This window comes from Euprymna scolopes, chromosome 30 (genome assembly GCF_053919585.1).
Source record: "Euprymna scolopes isolate OS-2025 chromosome 30, ASM5391958v1, whole genome shotgun sequence".
Lineage (NCBI taxonomy): Eukaryota > Metazoa > Mollusca > Cephalopoda > Sepiida > Sepiolidae > Euprymna > Euprymna scolopes.
In genome coordinates, this window is record NC_136511.1 from 65,194,608 (window position 1) to 65,219,874 (window position 25,267).

The window sequence follows — 25,267 nt, forward strand, 5'->3', positions numbered from 1 at the left end:
AGTGTCAAGGGATTATTGAAATTCACAGGTGGTCCCCAGTCACCTGTTAAATTATGAAGTAATCATGTAAGTAAAACACGTTTCTTCATATTAGATTCATAATTTAACATTCATTAAAATTGCTACTTTATATTGCAAGATTAATTTATGCAAAGCAAATGTAATTTGAATAAAATTTATGAATTAATCACTTGTAATAGAATATGCATATAGAGAAAAATAAATGGATGACTGTCAGACGCAGAAGGCACATCCAATCAAATACTTCTTTATTTGACTGATATCTCATCCACTTTATTCAAGAAACTTCAAAGTAACAAAAAATAACATTTTTGATAACTTTTATACAGGAAACATGTAAATGTGATACTTTGATAAAGTTCTTTGAAAATAAAAGGATGAAATATTAAATTAAAAAAAAAAGGCGATTTGAATTTTATTGCCTATTGTATCTTGCAGTTATCGACTTTTCTATTTTTTTATAAGTTTTGTTAGATTTAAGCCATACATTTACAAGGAAGTTACCACTTATCAAGGCCCGATAGCCACTTGAGGATAAAGGTTAATGAATTCAAGGTGGTAGTGTAGTAATTGTTAATGGTGTAAGTTGAGTAGACTTAATTATTTAAGGGGATGTTATTCTACATATCTATATAAACATATCTATATAAATAAAACAGTAGATGTATGTGTGTAAATATTTAACTGATAAACTCTAACTACTGGTCAGATAACATTGAAATTATCAGGAAATAGTAATCATATATCAAGAATGGTTTACACCAAGTAAAATCTTTGTTTGGATGGATAAACAACATGTGCAGAAATATGTCGTCAACTTGAAATGCAAAATATTAATTTCAGCTTGCCAACATATTAGTTTTGCGCATGTGTAAATTCATTCACAGCTTGAAGTGGTTTAATTTTAAATCTTTCTTTTCTATGTATTGATAGCTCAAATGGTAGCGAATGCGGCTGAAGTGCTAAATGTTTTGGTTTCAATTCTAGCTGATGACACCCAAGTAATTTTTTTTTAATTTTTATTATTTTTAAAATCAGTACAATATAATATTTAATAGGGAATTGGCTCTGTAATAATAAATGTGCATAAATTGAAATATATATATTTTAAGTACATTTTACAACTGGGCAAGGCAACCCACTTCTAGTAGCAGAATATAATACTTGATATTGAATGCTTAGTTTCAATTGTAGTTGTTTTAAATTATACACATATATGTATATATATATATATATATATATATACATTCATGATTAATTCACTATTAAATGTTACTGTTTTATACAATCCAAAATTACTTTTTATATCTTATGTATGCTTTCAATGTAAAATCATTTGGAATTTTAAGTTTGTGCTAAAATCTGTTTTCCAAATTTTGTTTCCTACATATTTCATCAAACCTGTGGAGTTACCTGTATAATAATAATAATAAAAAAAAATAGATAAATAAAAAATGATAAAAAAAAAAATGATATGATAATGTATCTTGTTTCCTTATCACAAGAGTCCTTTTTAATACTGAGAATAATTGTTTTTGTATATTGAAAAAGGTTTCTTTAAATATGAAAGTCAATTAAAGATAACATTTTCCCCCTTTTTTCTTATATACGTAATGATCAGGAGATCTAATGAGAGAGTATGTCTACCATATTTTTACGGTATATGCATGAATTTATAGACATATATAAGGATAAATGTAAAATATTTAAATGTTTCAGTAATAAACCCTGTGAATTGGTATTTACAACTAATTAATGGATTCCGAATTCAAATTAGTATTTTGAAAAGCTGATAACATTCCAAAATATTCGTTTTCATTTTTTTTTAGATTATCTATAATTTTTTTTTTTTTAGATTATCTATAATTTTTTTTTTTTTAGATTATCTATAATTTTTTTTTTTTTTAGATTATCTATAATTTTTTTTTTTTTTAGATTATCTATAATTTTTTTTTTTTTTAGATTATCTATAATTTTTTTTTTTTTAGATTATCTATAATTTTTTTTAGATCATCTATAATATTTTTTAATTACCTATATGTCTTTTTTAATTGTCTATAATAGTTTTTAAAGATTATCTATATTTTTTTTAATTACCTATAAATTTTTTTTTATGATCCATAATATTTTTTTAATGATCCATAGTATTTTTTTAATAATCTATAAGATTTTTTTCATAATCTATATATATATATTTTTTTAATTATCTATAATATTAATATCAAATTTTTTTAGATGTATTGTTATTGGCATTATTTACAAGATTCGGACCGTTTTACTTATTGGTTGCTGCCATGTTGATAACACTGTTTCGAGTGTTAGACTTCTTCAGGTATAATGGAGAGTAAGATCGCTGAAACTTGAGCATAATAGCAACCAATATCTTTTTTTATTAACATCACTTTTTGCTTATTTGGGAGGTAAGACGTTTTCTGATATTTTGCAAGCTCATTCTCCAGTTTTCGTGGTTCAGCGACTCAACCGTCTCTAGATTCCACTCTGTATAGTCTTGTATAATTGCTCATTTTCAAATGAAGACAATAATCCAACACATGTGTATTGATTAGCTATGTTTCAAAAAAAGAAAAAAAACATGTGCCTATTTTGATATTGTATGAGTTCAACACATTGTATTATGAGTATGCAATAATTTGTATGTAAAGACGGCATATGTTAAAGAAACTAGATGAGATAGAGCACAACTGTGTGGAAATTTAAATTTACATCAAAATTAGTACAAAAACAAAAACATATTCACATGCTTCAAAGGAAACATGTTTTTTTTTTCATAAACCACTGTTATTCCTGTTAATATTATCCAGTAATATCCTTCATACAAGCACACAGTGACCATATATAAAAGTGAGTTTTTTTTTGTTTTTTTCATATGTGTGCATATGTTTGGCTTATGTGCAGATGTATATGTATCGTGTATATATATATGTGTGTGTGTGTGTGTGTGTGTGTGTGTGTGTCTAGTGTCTCTGTTTAATTATACTTATTATTGCCAGTTCGGACTGCAGTGTTGCAATTGTGTGTCGGCGACCAGTCACTACAATGCAGTCCGTTCGTCATACACGACTTCAGACTCGTTGTGGATGAGACAGTCTGTGTCGTTGGAGTAGCGGGGTAGGCGCTGGGGTAATGCATTATTTTTCATCACAGCAATCGCTGCTGCACTTTCGTTTCGCATGCGGTTCTTCTTCTTGGTGTCCACCTGAAAAATTAAATGCAGCAAAAATGTAAATAAGTGATTCAGATATGTTCTCTATCTTTATGATATGATATATATATACAGGGTGACCCAAAAAACAAAACAAAAGCAATATGCTGTAGAACAGAGAAAAAAAGGCCAAAAACTCTAGTGTTTTGATGTGATGTGTTGGATATAGTAAACTAATTATGAGCAAAGTTTCAATTCATTCGGACAAAACACTAAGAAACGGGGCCTAATTAGAGTTGGGGTCCGTTTTTTTGGGCCACCCTGTATATATATATATATATATATATATATATATATATATATATATCAAAGATGGTGGAAATATCAGAAAACACAATTGCAACTACTCTTCAGATTTCTTTCGGATTTATGTAGTCATGCCCATATTCTTTTTATTTTATTTTAAAGTTGATAAGTTCCTATTCTGATGAGTCAGGACAGAAAAGATTAAAAAATAGACATAATTATATGAATGATTCTGCGCTACGAAATAGATGCTGTCAAGAATTGAACATTTTAACATGCTTAAAGAAATAAATGGTAAGAAGGACAATATCTTGGGATTTTGAATATAGCATTTTTGTCATTTATTTATTTATTTATATATATATATATATAGAGAGAGAGAGAGAGAGGGAGAGAGAGAGAGCGCGAGAGAGAGAGAGAGAGAGAATGGGACACAGTTTAATTGGGAATTAAAAATAATAGTTACATTGGTTTTACGACTGTTACCCTATCCTGTTATCTCACCATGCATCTTTTAAAGTCTAGTTCAAGTTACAAACGTCTATAAAAGTATAACTCCCCTTCCTGCATTTAAGACATATACTAGTTAATAGCACTAAAATAATACATTATGAAACCAATTAAAAATACTCAAAGCTATCGACATCAAAACTCAACAACCTACAACTAATAAAATTGCTTATGAAACCAGCAATAGTATTTTAAAATGCTTAACATGATATACTTTTCTTACTTTTGTAAATATATTGGGAATTATTTTTTCAGTGAAGTACTTTTTGATGGAATACTGTAATTTGGACAGAGTTTAACAATAAGCTTATTAAATTACAGAATATGGTTGAATACTAACATCAATCATTTCTCTTATCGGATAGTGGATCTCGTAACCTGTAGTCATTAATATTCCTAACTTTCTTTTTGGCCAATATTGATTCTATAGTAGTTTGGTGTTTCACAGGAGGCTCGTAGTTGCTGTCACTTGTGTTCCGGGAGTGTCTTTCCTTGAATATTCGGCCCTGTCGGTGGGGCATTAGAATACGCCGACAGCCCTCCCCCCCCTGCAGAGGGTAAAAGTCCCTCAATGGGGGTCCTGGATATGACCTTAAACTATATCCAGTGGTGAGGCCCTAGCTTGTGGGCTTTGGGGAGTGTGGACCCACCCTTTAATTACCATTGCTCCCAGGTCCACTCTGACCCGGAGTGGTAGTACCTGTTAGGGTCCCAACTATGGGTTAAATAGAAACCGACGTGAAAACAACAAATATATTCTATTAAAAAAATTTTTCTTCAAAATCTTTGGATTCGGCATTAAATAACCCGAAAAGGGTTGATATGCCGTAAAACAAAAACAACCAACCAACCATGAATATTCATTTTGTTTTCTTTTCTGCAACTTTTGCTGCTTTTAGATGAACCTTTCTAAGATGACTTCACATTATTTGTTGTAAAATTTTTTTCTGATTTGCCACCCTTTGATGTGATGGTTTGACATTAACTTGCAGGCAACTGTCTTATTCTTGGGATTGACATCAAAATACGTCCAGCAGAAACTGGTTGCCATAATGGTTGAAGCTTGTTGTCAATATTTAGTTAATTTTTTACGTATTACGTAGTAGTTATGTCTGATATCTAATTACTAATTTATCTCAATAAAATATACATTATCTAAATTAGAAAAATAAAAATATAAATGTAATGTTAACAAGAGCCCCAAAGTAAGTAACAATGAGAAACTGATGAAGAATGCTGTATTTTTGGTTTGCATATTGTTGCAATTTACTGTACAATTCCTCAACATGAAAACTGAAAGATGGAAGTAATAATTTTATTTGACATTGATTTGAAGTACAAAATAATGTTAATTCGATAGGAAGAAAAATCAGGGAAATTTTCAATCTGCTTTCATCTATTTGCCTCAAATTCAGTTGTAAAAGTCTACATGTTAACAGCGCATGATGCCTGTTATTTGATAATATGGTGTAGACGATGCATGTCTCTTCGATAAATTTTCACTGGCAAGCAAAAAAGGGAGTTTAATGACAACAAAATTTGCTGATAAATTGGCATTAGAAAACCTATTAATCAGCCAATTTGCTAATTGGTACATCCTTATCAGTGAGTAAGCCACTGATTATGGCCTATGTAAGAATTCCTAGTAAGTAATAGTAATATTTACAGGATCTAACCGAATCCATATTCTTCACCTATCTGCTATATTACAATAATTTGAAAATCTAAATATAATTTGAAAATCTAAATATAATTTGAAAATCTAAATATAATTTGAAAATCTAAATATAATTTGAAAATTATTGCATAAATGAGTGCAAAACATCAAGATATCACTTTTTTTGTCAAGTTTTCGTTCATATAAACGAAAAATTAATTAATCTCACTTGCATTGTCAATCCTCAAATAATAAAGAATTTAATTTAATTTCTTAATGTGAATTTTTAAAGGATTCAAAATGTAATTAAGGTATCCCTTACCCTTGAGTAGACTTCTTCTGCTGTCAGCCGAGGACTGTCTTCTGGAGAAGGTGGACCAAACGTAATTGATCCAGAAGAATCTTCCTCAAATCCCAGATTTTGAATACCTACAAAAAAAAAAAAAAACAATAAATATCATTACTTTTAGAATCTTTGATTATTTTTTTTTTTACCAAATGCATCAGTTCATAATAAAATAATAGGGAAACAAACTTGATATGCCAAACTTTCACAAAAAAATACTTGACTAGCTACAACAACTATAAAGGATTTTCCCACTCTCTATCTGTGCTTAAATCTAAATGCAAATTCCATGAACAAATCTTCTCTCCAGAACTACCTGCCTGTGGAACATTGTTCTGCTGTCCTGCTTCTCGGTTGAGTACAACATGGTAGCCTTCAAATTCAATGTAAACAAGCTCTTGTTGAGCTGTCCCCGTAAATAATCAAATTCCATCCAATATACACCATTAATGATTACTACACTACCACCTTGCATTCATTAACCCTTATCCTCGAGTGGCCTTTGGGCCTTGATAAGTGGTGATTACCAAGTAAAAAAAAAAAAAGAAAGAAATGTGAAAAGTAGTAACAAATTAGAAGATAAAAACAAAAGGCAGAAAAAGGGATTGAGAGAGAGAGAGAGAGAAAGGAACAGAAAGTGAGAGAGGGGGAAAAATAAAGAATTGAAAATGAAACAAAGAGGACAGAGAAAAGGATTGGGAGAGTGTGTGAGAGGAAGGAATATATATATATATATATATATATATATATATATACACACACACACACACACACACACACACACACACACAAGCAGGCCACCCGGTAGTGACATTTGGGCAAATTGAACACACACATAATCAAGGCAATGGCTTGATTCTTAGAAAACAACTTCCAGTCTGTAGTTGAATGCGGCCAAAAATGGATGCTTCATTTAATACTACTAAGACAAAACTCCTTTCTTTTAACAATTATTAAAAGCCTTTCTAATCACCGATTACCATGATTAATAGCATACTTCCTGAGAGTCTAATGTTTCAACTCCTCAGCCTAACATTCATAGGTAACATGAATTTGAATAAATGCATAGAAGATATTGACAAGTCTGCTACAAATGAATATGGGCTCCCTCTATGAGGCTAGAAAACTTTCACACTTACCAACATCTTATATCTTTACAAAGGCACCAATTTCCGATGCATTGAGTATTGTTGCAACATATGGATTGGTGTACCAACTACTAGTCTCTCATCTCTTGGATGGGATGAGGGGATAGTTTCTAACCTAACAGGCTCCATCATTGAAATGTGGCGTCCTTGTGTATGTTTTACAGGTACTTCCACTGACTATGCTTAGATGAATGTACTGCGCTTATACCTTCTCAACATAAATGTTCCCAACCAACCAACCAACCAACCAGACTAGCAGCAAAATCACACCATTTCTACTGTAGATATGCCCGGATGCTGAAAACTGTTCTTCTCTACTAAGCATTTAGTATCTTATATCTTGACAAAGATACCAATTTCTGATGCATAGAGTATTGTTGCAACATATGGAATGTTTGTACAAAATTCGTTGATCCCAATTCAATCTCAGACTTCCTTGCTAGTTTAATATAATTAGATCCTGCTTAGCTAAAAAAAAATCTTTGTTGATTTTGATGGCTGTACATCTAAACATCTTATTAATGCAGGTGTGCCACAGGGATCAATACTAACATTCATAGGTAACATGAATTGGAATAAATGCATAGAAGATATTGCCAAGTCTGCTGCAAATGAATGTGGGCTCTCTCTATGAGGCTAGAAAACATCTTGACTTACATTTGAAATTCCCTCCCTATTCCCTATTTCTCCAACTATACCAACATGTAGAAATTTAAATTTAATTTGTGATGAATAAATGTCTTGCTGCACAACTTTCACTGAGGATTCCTTCCCAATTACAGTAGCCCCTTACATCTTGGTGATAATATGCCCTTTTGAGGTGAAAAATGTTTTTTTTAAAGAGATAATGATTTCAGAAAATGTATGTAAAATTAAAAAAAAAAAAAAAATTAAATCTTGTACTTACCAATATGTTTAACATTAAAAGAAGATTTCAATTCTTTCGGCCAAAATGTTGGATGGACATATCCAGGTGAGACTTTGTCTTGATTTTGGTCAATTTTTTGTATATCGCGATCATTTGAGGGACCATCTGAATTGTCCTAAAAGAAAAAAAAAATATACATATATCTATATATAACCATTTTAATCATATGCTAAGTGAATAGAGAAACTTGGTCACATTTTTGAGAACATTGTTTTGTAAGTTTAATTTGAAAATTTTAGAAAACCAAACAACGTTAGATAAGTTTTTTTTTTAAATCATTAAAATCATTTTTTTTTTTTTTTTTAATTTCGGGACTTTTGTTGTTAAAACAACATTTTACAAAAATACTTTTTTTTTCTGTTCATTTTGTTGGTGGTATTAACCACGATGGGCTGACCCTTCATAGAGAGGGAAAAGGTATGCATGTGATAATATTTACAGTTGTTGTAAAGTCTGAATTGATGTGCGTTGTGTGGTTGGTGGGATTTTTTTTTTTTTGTCTTTACAACAGAATTTCAGAAAAGAAAATTATTTTAATCATTTAATTAAAAACTATATAAAACTATATATGAACTATATAAAACTAGCAAGCCTACCGGTGTTGCTCGATCATAAAATATGCATCAATATTATATTTTAATTAATGCAGAATTCTCATTATAAACAGACATACTATAGATATTAAACATAGCCTTAAATTCCTTTTTTAAAAAAAAAAGTAAAAAAAAAAAAAAAAAAATGGAAACGTGCATGCGAGTATGATGTTTTTTGTAAACAGTTTACTTCTTGTAAGTAAAAAAAAAAAAAAAATACTCTAACTGAGATCGAAACCAAAACCTAACGACAGTGAGTCAAGTATGGTAACCAATAGGCCAGCTTGACACGATCTTTAAAATGTGTTTTAAATCTTACTTATTCTTAACATAATTAATCTGTCGTGTGAACCATTCACACATGCACATTCGTGAAACAGAATTCAAGGATCTCCACGTACCAATTTTACAATTTTGACCCCTTAGCAACCCTTTTTGTCCGAATAAAAACTGATTAAAACGTTTTCCACATGTCTGAATACCCTATATACCAAATTTCAAGTCTGCAGATCCAAAATTCATTGAGTATATAGGTTGAGAAGTTTCCTCACACATTCTCACTCTTATAGATATATAGATTATATAATATTTTTCAGTTTTCTAAATTTTCAAATTAATATGCAAAGTTTTTTCTCTCTTTCATCCACTCATGTGTGTGTCAGTTACAATTTAAAAAAAATAATGTGATACATACATTGCAAAATTAAATCTCATTTTGAAATATCAGATCTTAAATACATTTTTAGATCAGAAATACAGGGCTACAGCATTAAAATTTAGTAACAAAATGCAATACAGTATATAATACACATGTATATAATCAAATGACCTTATAAATAACGCTGTAAGGCAGGGCAAATACCATAACCAGAGGCTGGAAAAACATTGTATTCCACATCGTAACCTGAAAAATAAAATGTATCTTAGGGTCACCGTATCCTGGGGTTCTACTGTACCCAACAAATAAACTAGATGCTATGATTGGAAATCGAAACTGAAACGTTGCACTCTTCAATCTGATTTTCTACGAATTGAGCTATTTAAATTTTCTTATGATCTTAACAAAATGATTATAGCTTTGATGTGATGTCATAGATTTATAATTTGCATCATGTTTCCAAACATATATCTATAAAAATATATGTAGTGTGTGTCAACGTGTTGTTTTCAAATATATAATATTTATACAAATTATCTAATTCTAAACATAGAATGAGTGATTTATACCAAATTGATGGTTAAATATGGTAAAAGTTATGGCCATTTTTTGCATTAAATACTAATCCTTAACTGTGCACCGAATGGATAACATAATACTTAGTTTGCTGCACCTTATCATAACAAAAGTTCTTACAAAATTTCAGATAGATCAGTAGTTTCTAAGGAAAAGTGGAATGGACAGACAAAGAGAAATAAAGGTTCTTGTCCAGAATTCAACTTAAATAAAGATAAAGATTTTTCTGTATTTTTAATTATGTTTTTCATGTTCCTCCCTGCTTTTGCTCGCTATGATAATGTCATCAAGATATGCGATTGCAGTGTCCAAGCTGGACAGCATAGCATCCATTACTTGCTGGAATATTGCGGGTGCCACTTTGACACCAAACGCGAGTCTTTCATATCTGTACAAACCCCGATGAGTGTTAATACAGAGGAGGTTAGTGTTTTTGTCATTTACCGGAATCTGTAGGTAAGCGTCGCTTAGGTCTATCTTAGAAAAAAACTTGCCGCCATTTAATTTTGTGAACACTTCTTCTGGACTAGGTAATGGATAGTGAAAATCTTATAAGGACTCGTTGAGTCTGGTCGCGAAGTCGGCGCAGATGCAAATTTCCCCGGACCTTTTCTTTATGTAAACTGCCGGAGCAGCCCACTCACTATATTCAATTTTAGCCAGTACACCAATACTTTCTAATCTGTCTAGTTCCTGATTTATTTTGTTCAGGGAAGCGAACGGGACATTACGTTTCTTTTTAAACACCGGTTGTGTGCCAGGTTTCAACTTAAAATCTGCGGCCATTTTTGTACATCTCCCCAGGCCAGGAGGAAATACGTTTGTGAATTCTTTTTTAAAACAAGTTATAAGTTTCTTTGTTTCTGCTGGGTAGGTATCTATTTTCTTGCAGAATGTGGATATAGGAAGATCCCAGAGACGAAACTCCTCCATGCTGTCAGAACCGAACAAGTTCTCACTATCTTTTAGCACATACAATATTAGTTTTTTTGTTTTCCCCCGTAAAGTGACGTTTGTAATTAATTCACCTTCAAAATGAATTTTTGTACCATTAACGGCCGTCGCCGTTCTGTTAGTTTTTAACATAGTCAGCTTTCGTAATATTTTCCACGTTTTGAGATTTATTATTGAAAGATCCGATCAACTGCCTAATTGGAATTTAATAGCTTTGCCGAAAATGTTAACCATTACATATTTGCATAGATTTTCATCTACGACGTCCTTAGTTCTGTTTTGATGTACATGGCTTCTATACCGAGTTTTCCTACAGTGCAAACTTTTATGACCGATCTTATTGCATAAATGGCATCTTTTTGTTAAAAATGGGCAATCCCTTACCCAATGTATTCCACCACATCTGAAACAAGTGCTCGGTGCTTTTAGTTTTTCTGAGTTTTGGTGGTTAGTGTCTGTGTGCCATTTCGACGGTTTTTTCTTAGTTACTTTTTTATATTCGCAATGCCTGCTTTGATATTTCTTGCATCTTTTTTTATAATTTCTACTTTTTGACAACCCTCAAGTCACAATTTCCGCATCTCTAGTTATTTTACACTAGCCGTATTTATCCGGCGTTACCCAGATGGAGATCCTAAATAAAATAAATATAATAAGTTTCAAGACTTTTTTGTACAGGCATTTAAAATTGTCGTAGAGATTTGAAAATTCAATATAACATTGCTTTACATCTTATGAGATAACCTGCCAATTTTCATGATTTCAAGTTCAAATGAACAGCTACAGCAAGAATTGGAATACACCCTACTAAAGCCTGTTTTTCGGTTCATATTTAACATTTCGCTAACTGTTTTTGCAATTCCTTTTGCTGTTCCTCGGATTGTGACTGACGCTTTGCGGCATCGATATGCAACTTGGTCAAATGTTCCAACACTACTTTCTATTTGTCCATTTTGCTTTGTCAGCATTAGCAATTCCAAAACGTTCGCTGAATTTTACAAAACCGTTTTATTCTTTCTTATTTCTTCATCCAGACAATAAAACGAACAGAAAAAAATAAATATATAAAAAGTTCATTGTCTAAAGAAAAAAAAAAATAGTCAAGTGTATATTTTTCTCCAGAGAAAAAAAATAACACCCGATTTTAGCAGCGAAAACCACAAGTGACGAATTCTTTTTCCAAAAGTATAAAAATTTACCTTTCTAAGTCGCAATGAACCTTTTTCTTTTTGCAAAAAAGTACAGCGCTATCTTTGAAAGTTGTGACAAACTTTTTTCAACTCTTTTTTTTCCTGTAATTTAAGTCCGACATTGTTTTTTTCCCGATAACATTTGAGTCAGACGTCGTTAGAATTTTTAGAATACTATTTCAACGCGAGTATTTTTATTCAATGTCGTTACTGGTTTCAATCTTAGTATGCTCCTTGAATCCAATGTCATCAGTGTTTAGTTTTTTAGAACACTGTTTTTAAACGTGAGTACGTTCTCCGAATCCAATGTCGTCAGTGTTATGGCTTGCAATAAGCCACAAAGAAAACAGAACAATGGAATACAGTTTAAACAATGTATTACTGGAACAACAACGTAAAAAGGTTACAACTGAAAAGAGTAGTAGACGTTACCGAGCAGGCGAGGGTCGCTCTGGTGTTTAATCAACACCTAGGATCAAAAGGTCTATGGTTTATATAATGGATAGAACAGTCCATTTGGAGGGTGATTCCCCCACAACACAAAAAAAAACAAAAAAAAAAAACATGAATTTTACAGCCTTAAGTGAGCAGTTGAAAACACCAGCCGGAGTCCTCGACTTTTGTCAAGAAAAAAAAAATTACTGGCACGGACGAAAACTTGTGCGTCTTGTGGACACAGATGCAATCTTATTATAAGAGGAAAGGTAAGCGATGGCTATGCTTGGAGGTGTCAGGCTACCAAATGCCAAACCTTTACATCAATCTGGCCTGGTACCTTTTTTATTGCCAAGTCTAGGCTGACAATTGCCATCATACTTAAAATAATCAACTTGTGGGTGTTCGAGCGAGCAACACAGAAAGACCTCCAGCACAAATGCGGAATAGAATCTACACACACCATTAATAAAACAGCGGTCTCAGGAAACAACAACAATATCTGTTTTAATATGAAAAAAAAAACTATCCCACCCAGTTTTGTTTCAACTTTTCTAGTTTTCAGGTTTTTTCTTCCGGAAAAAAAAAACAAACAAACAAAAAAACACCCCCAAAAAACAAAACAAAAATTTTATTTCAATTTTTCTTGAAAAAAAAAAAAAAAAAATCCTTGAAAGTATTTATTTGACTTACCCTTGAACCTTTTCTCAAACAAAAAATAAATTTTTAACATTATATATTGAAATATATATATATATATATATATATATATATATCAAAAGAAAAATATTGTTATAACATTTTTCTTTACAGTTAATAAAACTTAAAATTTAAAGCAGGTTTTCTTTTCTTGTTATGCTTTCATTGGCTTACTCCGGCTGTTGACGTCAAGCCGGGCAGACTGAGTTATGTCTGGATCACTCTCTGCGTGAGTACCGACTATTCCTTATGTGAAGAGGGTAAACATTATCACTCTCTCATAATAGAATGATGTAACACAAGGGTCGGAAAGTGGGACCGAAGAGCCAGCTCCCCAAAAGAGTAGCACTCAGGTCATACAAAGAAAAAAAAAAAAATGCCTGGACAGCCGTGTTGTCTGTCATTCTCTGGTAGGCGATTAGCAATAAATTAACTTCTTCTCAAAGAGTGAAGTAAAAAACCTTGGAGGATCGACCTCCTAAAACTGCACAGGGTTAGCGACATCAAAGGAAAAAGCCATTTTAGAAATGACAGACTTTGCTGACTTTGTGGCTGAGAGAAAAAAAAGTCTCCCGGCGGCTGAGCTGAAAAATGTGATCAGTCAACATCAGGCCAGTGCCAAGAGAAGAGTATTTCAGATTAATAGGTAATTTTGTATGTTGTGTCCAGGAGTGCTTATTATTACGGAAAGTATTGTAAATTTTATTAACAATTGCATGGTGCCATTTTATGTTAGTGTGGCGGTGGGTGGGTGGTGTGTGTTTCACCTGTACATGGTGAAATAGACTATAGATGAATATATATTTGACAGTTTTGTGGTTGTAATGTTTTTTTAAACTTGGAATGATTCTTCATTTAATCATATTTATTTATAATATAAATTAATAATATTTAATTATATCAATTAACAATATTCAATAAGTATAATATAAATGAATAATATAAATTAATATTTAATAATAAAATTAATAATATTTAATAAAAATTAATATTTAATAATATAAATTAATAATAAAGACTAATATAAATTAATATTTATTTGATACAAATCAACAGCATTTAGCAATAAAAATAAATATTTAATAATATAAATATTAATGATAATATAAATAAATAATATTTAATAATAAAAAATTAATTATATTTATTAATGATATAATAAATAATAATTATCAATAATATAAATTAATTATATTTATTAATATAAATAATATTAAAAATATAAATAATATTTAATAATAAAAATTAATATTTATTCATGATATAAATAAATAATATTAATAATAGAATAGTAATATTTAATAAGGATAAAATTAATATTTAATAATAAAAATCAATATTTAGCTGGTACAAATAAATATTAATAAAAATAAAAATTAATATTTATTAATAAAAATAAGTCATTTATTTATGATGAAAATAAATCATATTTAATAATAATATAAATAAATAATATTTGATATGAATTAATTATAATTAATTACAGAAAGTATTGTAAATTTTATTAACAATTCCACGGTGCCATTTTGTGTTAGTGTGGCGGTGGGTTGATGGGGTTGTTTCACCTGTACATGGTGAAACAGAATGTAGATGAATATATATTTGACAGTTTTGTGGTTGTAACCTCTCAAACCCTAGCAGAATCCATTGGTCGGCATTTCCTGGTGGAAGCATCCCATAGAAAAATTAAAGTATTGTTGTTGTTGTTGTTGTTGCCCAACCCCCAACATCCTCATGGTAAGAATGGTTTTCGGAATGGTCACCCACAACATAGCTTTTGGAATAGACTCCGAAGTTTGTGAGTGGGGATGGCTGTCAAAATACTTGCCACAAATTTAACCTTGATAATTGCTGTCAGGATCCCCATGTACAAATACTATGAACAAATACTATGAACCAACAAAAAAATTTGGGGGTGCAGTGACGGTTGGATATAATTAGAATTATTCTTCGCCCATGCATACTAATCTGTGTTCCGTGATTTTAAGTGTATAATACAGGGCTTTATATCGCAAAAACTACTTGTGTTACATGATAAAGGGCTGTCCCCTTTTCATGTAAGTAAAAAATAGGGAATTAGTTAAATGTAAATATGAAATAGGATAGTCAAGGATTCGAACTTACGAAGCTAGATTTGGAATTGAAAATTCCAATTATAAGTTAAAATAAATACAGAATGTTATTGAAAATAAGGAATGTGGAATCGCAATTGTTTAGCTCACACAAAATAGTTCGATATCTGTTTATTGGAAAAGGAATGTAATGATGAAATTTGTTTCTGTGAAAATTAAAATAAGGAATTTAATCATCAATTGAAATTGTAAACATATTTTGTAAAGAGGTTATTTGAAAAATAGGTTACTGAACTCGGGGTCATGGCAAGTTTGGCAACGTAATGCATGTCATCCAACGTGCTTTATAAGCACATGTTAAATCATGCGATGATGTGACGAGTTCTCAATATAGGTAGAGTTTTAGATGCAGTCTGGGAGAAGAGGAGAAGAGTCGGGGAGAGGGAGCCGAGAGAGAAGGGTCAGAGACGGCTGCTGACGTGAAAGGTTAAAGAAGAAAAAGCCATGTAAAGAAACTTTGAATTCCTCAAGCGAAATCATGGACCGGTCATGAAATAAAGGACGTCATCATCTTTGTGTATCTGCGTCTTCGTGTTGTGATTCAGCAGAAAAGGTATTGTCCATTTATATTATAAGAACTTTGTGAAAATCATCATCTCAAAAATAGGTAAGAAATATATGTATCAATATTTATAGAAACACTCCCGTTCATACAGAACTGTCAAAAGTATAAATGTCAATCTCTTGGTCTATCTATCTATATATCAAATCTCCTCTCATTGTGTATTACAAGCCGTCGGCTCTCTTGTATTAACATGTACCACAAACAGGAACATCTTAAGACATATGAACACTCAACACATGAACACTCCTAAGACTGTCTCTAGATATCACTCTAAGACTCTAATCTCTCACTAAGACTCTCCTAAGACGAACAACAACAAATAACATCAGTCCTCTTCTAATAAGAATTACTTAACACTTGTATCTGCCAAATATAAATGAGATATAACAGATAAAATAAACAAAAATAAAAACAAGATATTTGTGACTTATTTGAGTTTTTATTATAGGTACATCTTCTTTGCATCCATAACTTGTGGCTTTTCTCACCTCGGGTGAAGTCAACTGGGTTTGTTGAAGACGGTTATGTCTGCAATAAAATTAAGAAAACAAAGAATATTCACAAAATCAGGATATGAACAAAGCATTTATTTTAAAAGAAGCAAGAGATATGGATATGGTGGTGGTGGGGGGGAAATAATAACTGAAACTGCAAAATTATAACTCACTCTCCAACAACAACAAAAAAAAAATGGTGGTGTCTGAATAAACTGATGCCACACCAAATAGTCGTGAAGGTTCAAGGAGGATGGAAAGACCCAAGAAAGAAAGCATTAACCAGACCTTCATTGGACGAGTGCAAAGACGGCAGGGACCTTGGGGAGACTTATTACCACAGAGAACCAAGAAAAACGAAACTTCAAAAGAAAAAAAAATGATGGCTTCAGATGAAAAGATGAGGAGGGAGAGCACTAACCAGACCTCCACATTGTGCAGAGAAAACTGGGGTGTTGAGGAGGCTTACCTCTCAAAACCTAGGGAATACCAATGGTCATCTGTGCTGGTTATCAAGAGAGGTGGAGAGCATTGGAAATCTGGAGAGAATTATTGTCACTCAGACTCAAGGGAAAACCATAGGTTATTGCCAGTGAGCAATCACTGGTGATAGCTTGTGTGAAAACTCTTAGTGAGTGAATAATAATAATAATAATATCCTACTCGTGGCACCTCATGAAAATTTCATGGGGTTTTTCAAGTTAATCTGTATAATTTACTGATAATAATTATATGTACTTGCAGGACCTGTGGAAATTCCACGGCGACATCTTTCATATGTAATATATTGCTGCTGAGCATTCTGTGGACGTTCAGCGTGGATAGAGATGCTGCAATATTATTGTAGTTATTTTGTTGAAGATATAAAATTATTTATCTAAGTAATCTGGTTAATGTAGTGTCAGAATATATCTGGTTATTACGGTTTATTTTTAGTATTCTTATAGGAAGACGTGACATATTTCTATTGTACGGATGCCCTGCGAAAATGGAAACCTCACGATATCATTGTATGATCTTTATAGAGAAGAAATACTACTCTTGGATCCTAATCAGAAGATCAAGAAAATATATTTTAGCTTCACCTATGGCCCAAAAGTGACTTCACCTTTTTTTATTATATTTATTTTTACATTGCGTTTTTAGTGATTGGGAAATCCTATTTATTAAAAAAAGGTGGATAGAAGGTGATAAGACATTACGGACATTAAATTAGCATTTCTATATACTAACTCGTACCTAGCATTGCCCGGTATTAAACATAACGTTAAATTCCTTTTAAAAAAATTGAGAAAAAAAACACTTCACTTCTTGTAAGTAAAAAAAAAAAAAAAAAAAAAAAAAATACCTGAGCTGAGATCGAAACCAAAACCTAAAAACAGTGAGTAAAGTATGATAACCATTAGACCAGCTTGCCACAATCTTTAAAAAGTGTTTTCAAACCTCATGAAACAGTTGATAGATAAAAATCTAATGACCCCCCCCAAGTTCAGTTTTGAAAGCAGCCCTTTTTTCCGGATGAAAACCAATTAAAAAGTTTTCCACATGTCTGAATACCCTATATACCAAATTTCAAGTCTGTAGATCAAAAATTTGTTGAGTATATAGGTTGAAAAGTGTCTTCTCACACATGCATTTTCACTTTTATTGATGTATAGATTTAATGTCCGTACCTCCTTTTTAATAAATAGGATCTCCCGACCAATTAATTCATGATCGTGACACACTTACGTATGTATGTTAAAAGGTAGCAGAGTATTAATATATAGATTCATTTGGAATCAACAAATGTCTGTGAGGTTCAATACTATCAAGAAATTACTTTTTCTTCTTTAAAATGAATATCATTATCAGCTAAATATTTAGAAGAAATAAAAAGAATGTTTTTTTTTCTTTATTTAAAATTTTAGGAAGTTAATTTTTATCAAAATAAATATTTCATGTCTTTTTTTTTTTTTTTTTTACATAGGTATCACCACTTATCAAGGCTCAGAGGCTACTCGAGGATAAGGGTTAAAGAGTGTACAGTAGTCAATCGGACAATATAGTAATTGATAGTAATGAAAATTCGGTAAATTTATTAAGTGGAACGACTCATCAAAAACTTGCCTACTTATTGTAAATATAATGACCAGCTATTTATTCTTCAACTAGCGGTGGTACCCAGCGTTGCCCGGGTGTTCGGGGGTGTAAAAGAAAAAAAAGGAGTTAGTAGTCAAAAAGGAAAAAAAGGAGTTAGTAGGCTCAAACTCGTGACGGGAAGGCGGAAAAGAAAGTAAAAAAAAACATGAGATCTTATCGCTATGCTATGAGGCCGTAAGAAGTGAAAAGCATTCAAATTTAGCGATGTCAATAAAAAAGTTGACTTGTTAGCGGGGGCAGAAACTAACGTTGGCTGAAGACCAGTTCAGTTTTCCGTTGTTTCATTTATTTGTTTCGCCACGATGTTTGAGGAAAGCAAGCTCCCCCGAAAAAGGGGGGAAACTCTCAAATGAATAGCAATTGTCTGATATGAAGGGTTTTCCCAATATTGATCAAAGCTAATTGCTTTCAAGATGTCCTGGCATGAAAGGCTGCGGATTAGTTTTGCTTTTCTATGAAAAAGCCAAACAAATACGCGACAGAACGGAATAGCATGAATTTTGTAAAAGTCGCTCAAATAAAAGATATATACGATCTCCGTTCACAAATCATATACTACAATCTAGGGAGTATATAAAAGTTCTACAATATAGTAATGGAAAAGCAGAATCCTGGAAGAGAGTTTCACAGTCTAGCAGTTCTGGGGAAGAAACTATTGGAGTAGAATGCCTTCTTACACCTAGGGATCTCTACTGTGAAGGGGTGGGATTTAGCTGCTTGTCGAGTTTGTCGGGGTATTCACATCTAGGGGCTACAAGTGCTTGTAGTTCGTCAGAGCATTCACCATTAAAGTATTTGTAGAACAGGCAGAGGGATGCAACATTTTGTTGATGGGACAGAGACTGAAGCCTAGATGACAGTTCAGGACCTATCAAGTTGGCGACACTGTTTTGAACCCTGTCCAGGAGTGAGAGACAAGTAGCAGATGCACCAGCCCAGAGGTGACAACAGTATTCCATACAGGGGCGAATGGTGGCCTTATAGAGGTGGCAGAGATATCTCCAGAGAAGACTCTAATTTATCTTATATGTGCTTCCGGGTTGCACTTGCTTACACCACCGCATTTATATTTGCCCTCTATCGCCCCCCCCCCCCACAACAGCGGAGTTACTATCTTTAAGAGTATATCGGAGAAAATTGACCACATACTGCGGCTAACATTCACATTTGCGGTGACTTCAATGTCCACAATGTGGAATGGCTGACCCACTCAAACAAGACTGATGATGAGGGGAGGTTCTGTCATGATTTTGCCATTGCCTATGACCTCACTCAGATTGTTCGCGAGCCCACCCGTGTGCCCGATACTACCGGTCAGTACGCACTCTCTCCACTTCCCCTGAGCTATACTCATGTGCCGTGCTATCTTCTCTGGGATCCTCCGACCACTCCGTTGTATCAGTTAAGATAAAAATGAAATATAATAAGTCTACAGACGTACCTCTCCACCGTACTGTATACAATACTTTATGGCTGACTGGGATAGCTTTCGTACATTCATATCTGATCTACCTCTCCATTCCAGGTTTAAAAAGGATGTGTCTTCTATAGTATCAGACCTGACTGAATGGTTACTTGTAGGCATAGACCAATTCATACCATCCAAAAAGTTCCAACAAGCCATGGTTCTCCCCTGAATGTGCTGCTACCATCGCACACAGAAATCACTTTTTCCATAGCTACCAACGTAATAGATGCACTGAGACTAAAGCTGGTTTCAGGACCGTCAGCAACCACTGTAAAAGAGTAATAAAAAATGCAAGAGAGCTATATGCTCAATCCGTTAAATCTAAAGTAACTGAGCAGCGGCTTGGTTCCCACCAGTTCTGGCAGAATAGCAAATAGGATCCTGAACAGAAGCGTGCGTTCTATCCCAACCATTATCAATGGTCCAGAGGTCATCTCGTCAGCATCCGACAAGGCCCAAACTATTTGCCAAGAACTTTGCAGCAAATTCTACCCTATGCGACAAAGGCCATCAACTCCCCGTATTTCTTCCTACAACACACAACACGCTAGATAACATACAAATAAGTTGTGCGTGAGGTCGCCAAGCTAATCAAGAACCTTGACTCCAGTAAAGCAATAGTATTCCAATTATAGTGTTAAAAAAGCTACAACCAGAACTTGCCCCCATACTTACCAAACTGTTTAAGCATTGCCTTAAGGAGAAGTGCTTTCCAACACCCTGGAAAACCTCATCAGTATGCCCTGTATTTAAGAATTCAGGTGATAAGTCATCTCTCTCTCAATACAGACCAATAAGTCTCCTGTGTGTCATGAGTAAGTTGCTGGAATCCATATTAAATAGAGAAGTAGTCAACCACCTCAGCAGAAATAATCTTAGTGACACGCAATATGGTTTCTGTTCTGCTAGATCTACAGCAGACGTACTAACAGTTATATCACATAGAATTAGCGAATCTCTCGACAAAGGCTTCATTTCTAGGGCAATTGCTCTTGACATATCAAAGGCCTACTTCCCTAGATTTCCACCTACGGTATAACTGGAAATGTTTTCTCTATCATTAAATCATTTCTCTCTGATAGGCTCATAAGAGTAGTGGTTGATGGACGGAAATCAGAGGCCCACAGTATTAATGCTGAAGTCCCCCAGGGGTCCATTCTGGGCCCAACTCTCTTCATCTACATCAATGATCTCCTTAAACACATACTAAAATCATTCGTTGACATCTATGCTGATGACACCACTATCTATGGCAACACATCAAAGGCCATAAATGACAATGTTCTCTCTGATTCTCTCTCCTCAGATATTGAGCACGTGGTTCAGTGGGGGATGAGGTGGCTGGTTTCCTTTTATGCATCTAAGAACAAGCTCCTATCATTACATCATAAACGCTCTGATCCCCATCTGGCATCAATTGAAATGAATGGCTCTCATCTAGGGGAGGCCCCATGTTTTGATAAGCTTCTGGGTTTGACCTTCACTCCTGATCTGAAATGGAACACATACATCAAGTCTGTGGCCAAGGTCGCTGGGAAAATTGTGGGATCCTTCTACCGCTCCAGAAGATATCTCACTGCTGATGCAATTCTCTATCTATATAAAAGCCAAGTACGTCCAAGGATGGAGTATTGCTGCCACATCTGGGCAGGAGCTGCTAAAAACAGCCTATCCTTCCTTGACAGAGTACAAAATAGACTTTGTGGCTTAGTGGGGGATGCCCTTTTCTCTTCCCTGCAAACTCTCTCCCACAGAAGAGATGTTGCGAGCCTGTCTGTGTTTTATTGTTATTTCCATGGCAAGTGCTCGTTTGAGCTCCATTCTCTGGTTCCCCCTCGCCAATCTTTCACAAAAAACACCAGACTAGCTGAAATCACTGTCAATAATTTTCCCCACTCTTTATCCGTGCCTAAATCAAAACGTAGATTCCATGAACAAAGCTTCTTTCTTAGAACTGCACGTCTGTGGAACTCTCTGCCGCTTGCCTGTCCCCCCCCCCCGAATTCAACTTGGATGTCTTCAAATCCAACACAAACAAATTCCTGATGAACCGCTCCCTTAAGTAATGATACTTTATCAAATCCCCAATACTAACTATTACTGCGATACTATCCCATTGATTACTGTACACACAATAATCCTTATCCCCGAGTGGCTCCTGGGCCTTGATAAGTGGTGACCCCCATGTAAAAAAAAAGAAAAAGAAAAGGACACTTTCAAGCATAAATAGTTTTCTAGCATGGTAGAGAGAGAGCCCACCTTCTTTGCAGCAGCCCTGGCAATGGTCTCAATGTATCTATTCCAGTTCATGTTTCCTGTAAACGTTAGGCTGAGGAGTTTAAAGGAAGTACTTTCAGGTAATGTGTTCTTGGCCATTGCTATTGGTGGTAAAGAAGGTTTCTTGTAATTATTGAAGGAAACAAGCTTAATTTTGGCAGCATTGAATGTGACCATCCATTTTTGTCCCCATTCCTTTACAGATTTGAGGTCATCCTCTTGTGTTTCTGCCATTTCCTTAGATATGTGTTCATTTGTTTTCCCCTCGTGTCTGTTATAGAGAGTGGTGTCATCAGCAAATATACTCATCTCCGAAACAATTTTATCAGAGAGGTCATTTATGAATATCAGGAATAATAAAGGTCCAAGGATAGACCCCTGAGGTTCTCCTGCATCTATATCATATTGTTTAGATGTATGACTGTCGAGGAAAACCTGAATTTTTTTCTTACTTAAGGATTTAATTACATTATGTATTCTTCCAGTGATACCATATGATCTCATTTTCCTTAGAAGACCATCGTGCCATACCCTGTCAAAAGTCTTAGATACATCGAGGACTACCGCTCTACCCTCCCGTTTTGTCTAGTGAACGGTATATACGTTCAGAGATTACAGTTAGGATATCTGCTGTGGAACAGGCTTGCCTGAATGCATATTGTTTGTCGGTCAGGAGTTTAGCAGCTGTAAGGTGATGGACTAGAGCTTGATTAATTAAGGACTCAAATATTTTAGTGAGAACCGGGAGAAGGCTAATGGGGCGATAATTGAAGGGGTTAGGTTCTTTCGCCAGAATTCTTGAAAACTGGTACCACAGAAACGGTTTTCCAGCAATCAGGAATCCAAATTGCGGTTCAGTCTCATGCAAGATCAGCATAAAAGTATAATACTACTAGCAGAGAGACCTGACGTTGCTTAGGATTGAACGATGATTAATAAGTATTTCACTCTCCCATATTTTTGTTGTCATCGAAATAACACATTTTTTAATAAAATCAATTGATTGCCTGCTCTAGTTTGGGACCCATCATGGTGCACTGAGAAGAAGCTTCACATGCCTCCCTGCAGTGATTTAGTCCACAATGCATTATAGTCTACATTGCACTGTAGAGAACCTACTGTTGATTTTCTAAAAATATTTTTATATATAGCGGCTTGAATTAAAGTTTAAAATACAAAAAAAGAAGTGCTATGATTCAATTGTGCTCTAAACAGAAACATTCGTTTCGAACGAGCCCCTATCATATCAAAGAACCTAATGTCGATTTTATATGTCTGGCCTTTCGTCTTGTGTGGTAATAAAACTTCTCAAATGCACTTGTGATGTTAGGCTGTATAAGATATCAACATTGGTCAATGTCGCCTGTTCTTTCTTGCATCATATTTTTCGATTACCAATACTTATCGAAGGCATTCTGATACAAAACCTATCCAAGAATACTGCCAGATACATAAAGTACATTTGTGAGAAATTTCATAAAAATCGGCCCAGTCATTTCGGAATCCATAGGGAAAGAACTCACACACAAAGTTTCTTTTATGTAATAAGTAGAGATAGAGATTATGGTGTGATGTTAACCAACCCCGTTTCCGGTCTGGATGGACTCTTTCAGAGACTATGAATAAAGTTACGACTAAGTGTGGTGGCAGTCATAGCCACAGTATCAGACGCAGACTTTCTGTACTTCTATGCATACATTTATAAATATACTAGCATGTTGTCTTAATTATTATTGTCCTTTCAAAGCGACAACAAATATTCATGGGCATTTGTTTTTGAAAATCATGCCTTATTTTAATTTCAAAAGGTCCTAACAACCTATAATTACTGTATAGCTCTCCTAAATACTAGCCAATTCTATTAATTTTGAATCAGCAGTAATGATTAGGGCCATGACAACAGTATATTCTTTTCATTGTTTTTACTCTCGAGTATATATCCGACACAATTAATCAACCGAGAACCACATCACTCTACATGAAAACATATAAGATATCAATGGATATATACCTGAGAATCAAAACAAGGAAAAGAATATGCTGTTGTCATAGCCCTTGTAATTATGGTATACATCTTACTAACATCTTTGATTTAAAAGAAAAAAAAAAAATCTGAGCATCTTATATAGTGATTTTTTTTTAAAACCAATTTTGCACTAAAATGTTTTTTTTTTTTAAGTGCAAAATATGTTTAGAAACAAAACAAGATAAACTTTAATGATTAAAAACAAATGATTAACAACCGTTTGTTTTTTTAGGTGAAGAATTCATTTTAAATATCGTTCTTTAGACACACACACACACACACACACACACACACACACACATATATATATATTATATATATATACGTTTGATTGAACATGACGGAGTTATTCCTTCTTCCGATATTGTTTGATATCTTTTCTATTTGCCAAGCGATATATGCCCGATAGAAGGTGCTTCAGAAAAATATGGCTGACCAACAACTTCTGGACGCCATTTTGCATAATGCGCCTGCCGAAATTAAAAAGACTGCTCGGCAAATAGAAAAGATATCCAACAAGATCAGAAAAAGTAATAACTCTTGTGTTCAATCAAACGTATCTAAATAATGACCTGCTGCCAAAATATACAAATATATATAGTCCAAATTGCATGTTATATCCACGTGTATTCCTTTTGACATATTTAAATATGTATGGATAAAAAATCGATACGAAAAATATATAGATATTTATATCTTATCCGTATTTATTTCCTTTGTGTTGATGTGTAGGAATACAAAACGTCTTTTGAAAAAAAAAACCCCAAAAAACGTAAATGCTTTTTTCAAAAGTACATAATTTTTTACAAATCCTTCGGTCTTCAGTGTGAATGAAAACCGAAGGACCGGTCGAAAATTATGTGCTTTTGAAAGAAACGTTTTCGTATTTTTTGAAAGACTTTCTGTATTCCTACACGTCAACATATAGAAAATAAATACAGAAAAGATATGAACATCTGTATATTTTTCGTATTGATTT

At 33.4% G+C, this 25,267-nt stretch overlaps 1 protein-coding gene across 1 annotated transcript in view; it reads right to left on the minus strand.

Moving 5' to 3' along the window:
* Positions 1-2,619: 2,619 nt before the first annotated feature.
* The window catches only part of LOC145254833 (neuronal cell adhesion molecule-like), an 898,760-nt gene continuing 876,112 nt past the window's right edge, over positions 2,620-25,267 (minus strand). The window contains exons 25-28 of the mRNA XM_080113668.1: positions 16,370-16,409; positions 8,059-8,194; positions 5,980-6,086; positions 2,620-3,238 (exon numbers count right to left, since the gene is read on the minus strand). Coding sequence (XP_079969794.1) covers positions 3,074-3,238; positions 5,980-6,086; positions 8,059-8,194; positions 16,370-16,409 — 448 coding nt within the window. The 3' untranslated portion in view covers positions 2,620-3,073. The remainder of the gene's footprint in view (positions 3,239-5,979; positions 6,087-8,058; positions 8,195-16,369; positions 16,410-25,267) is intronic.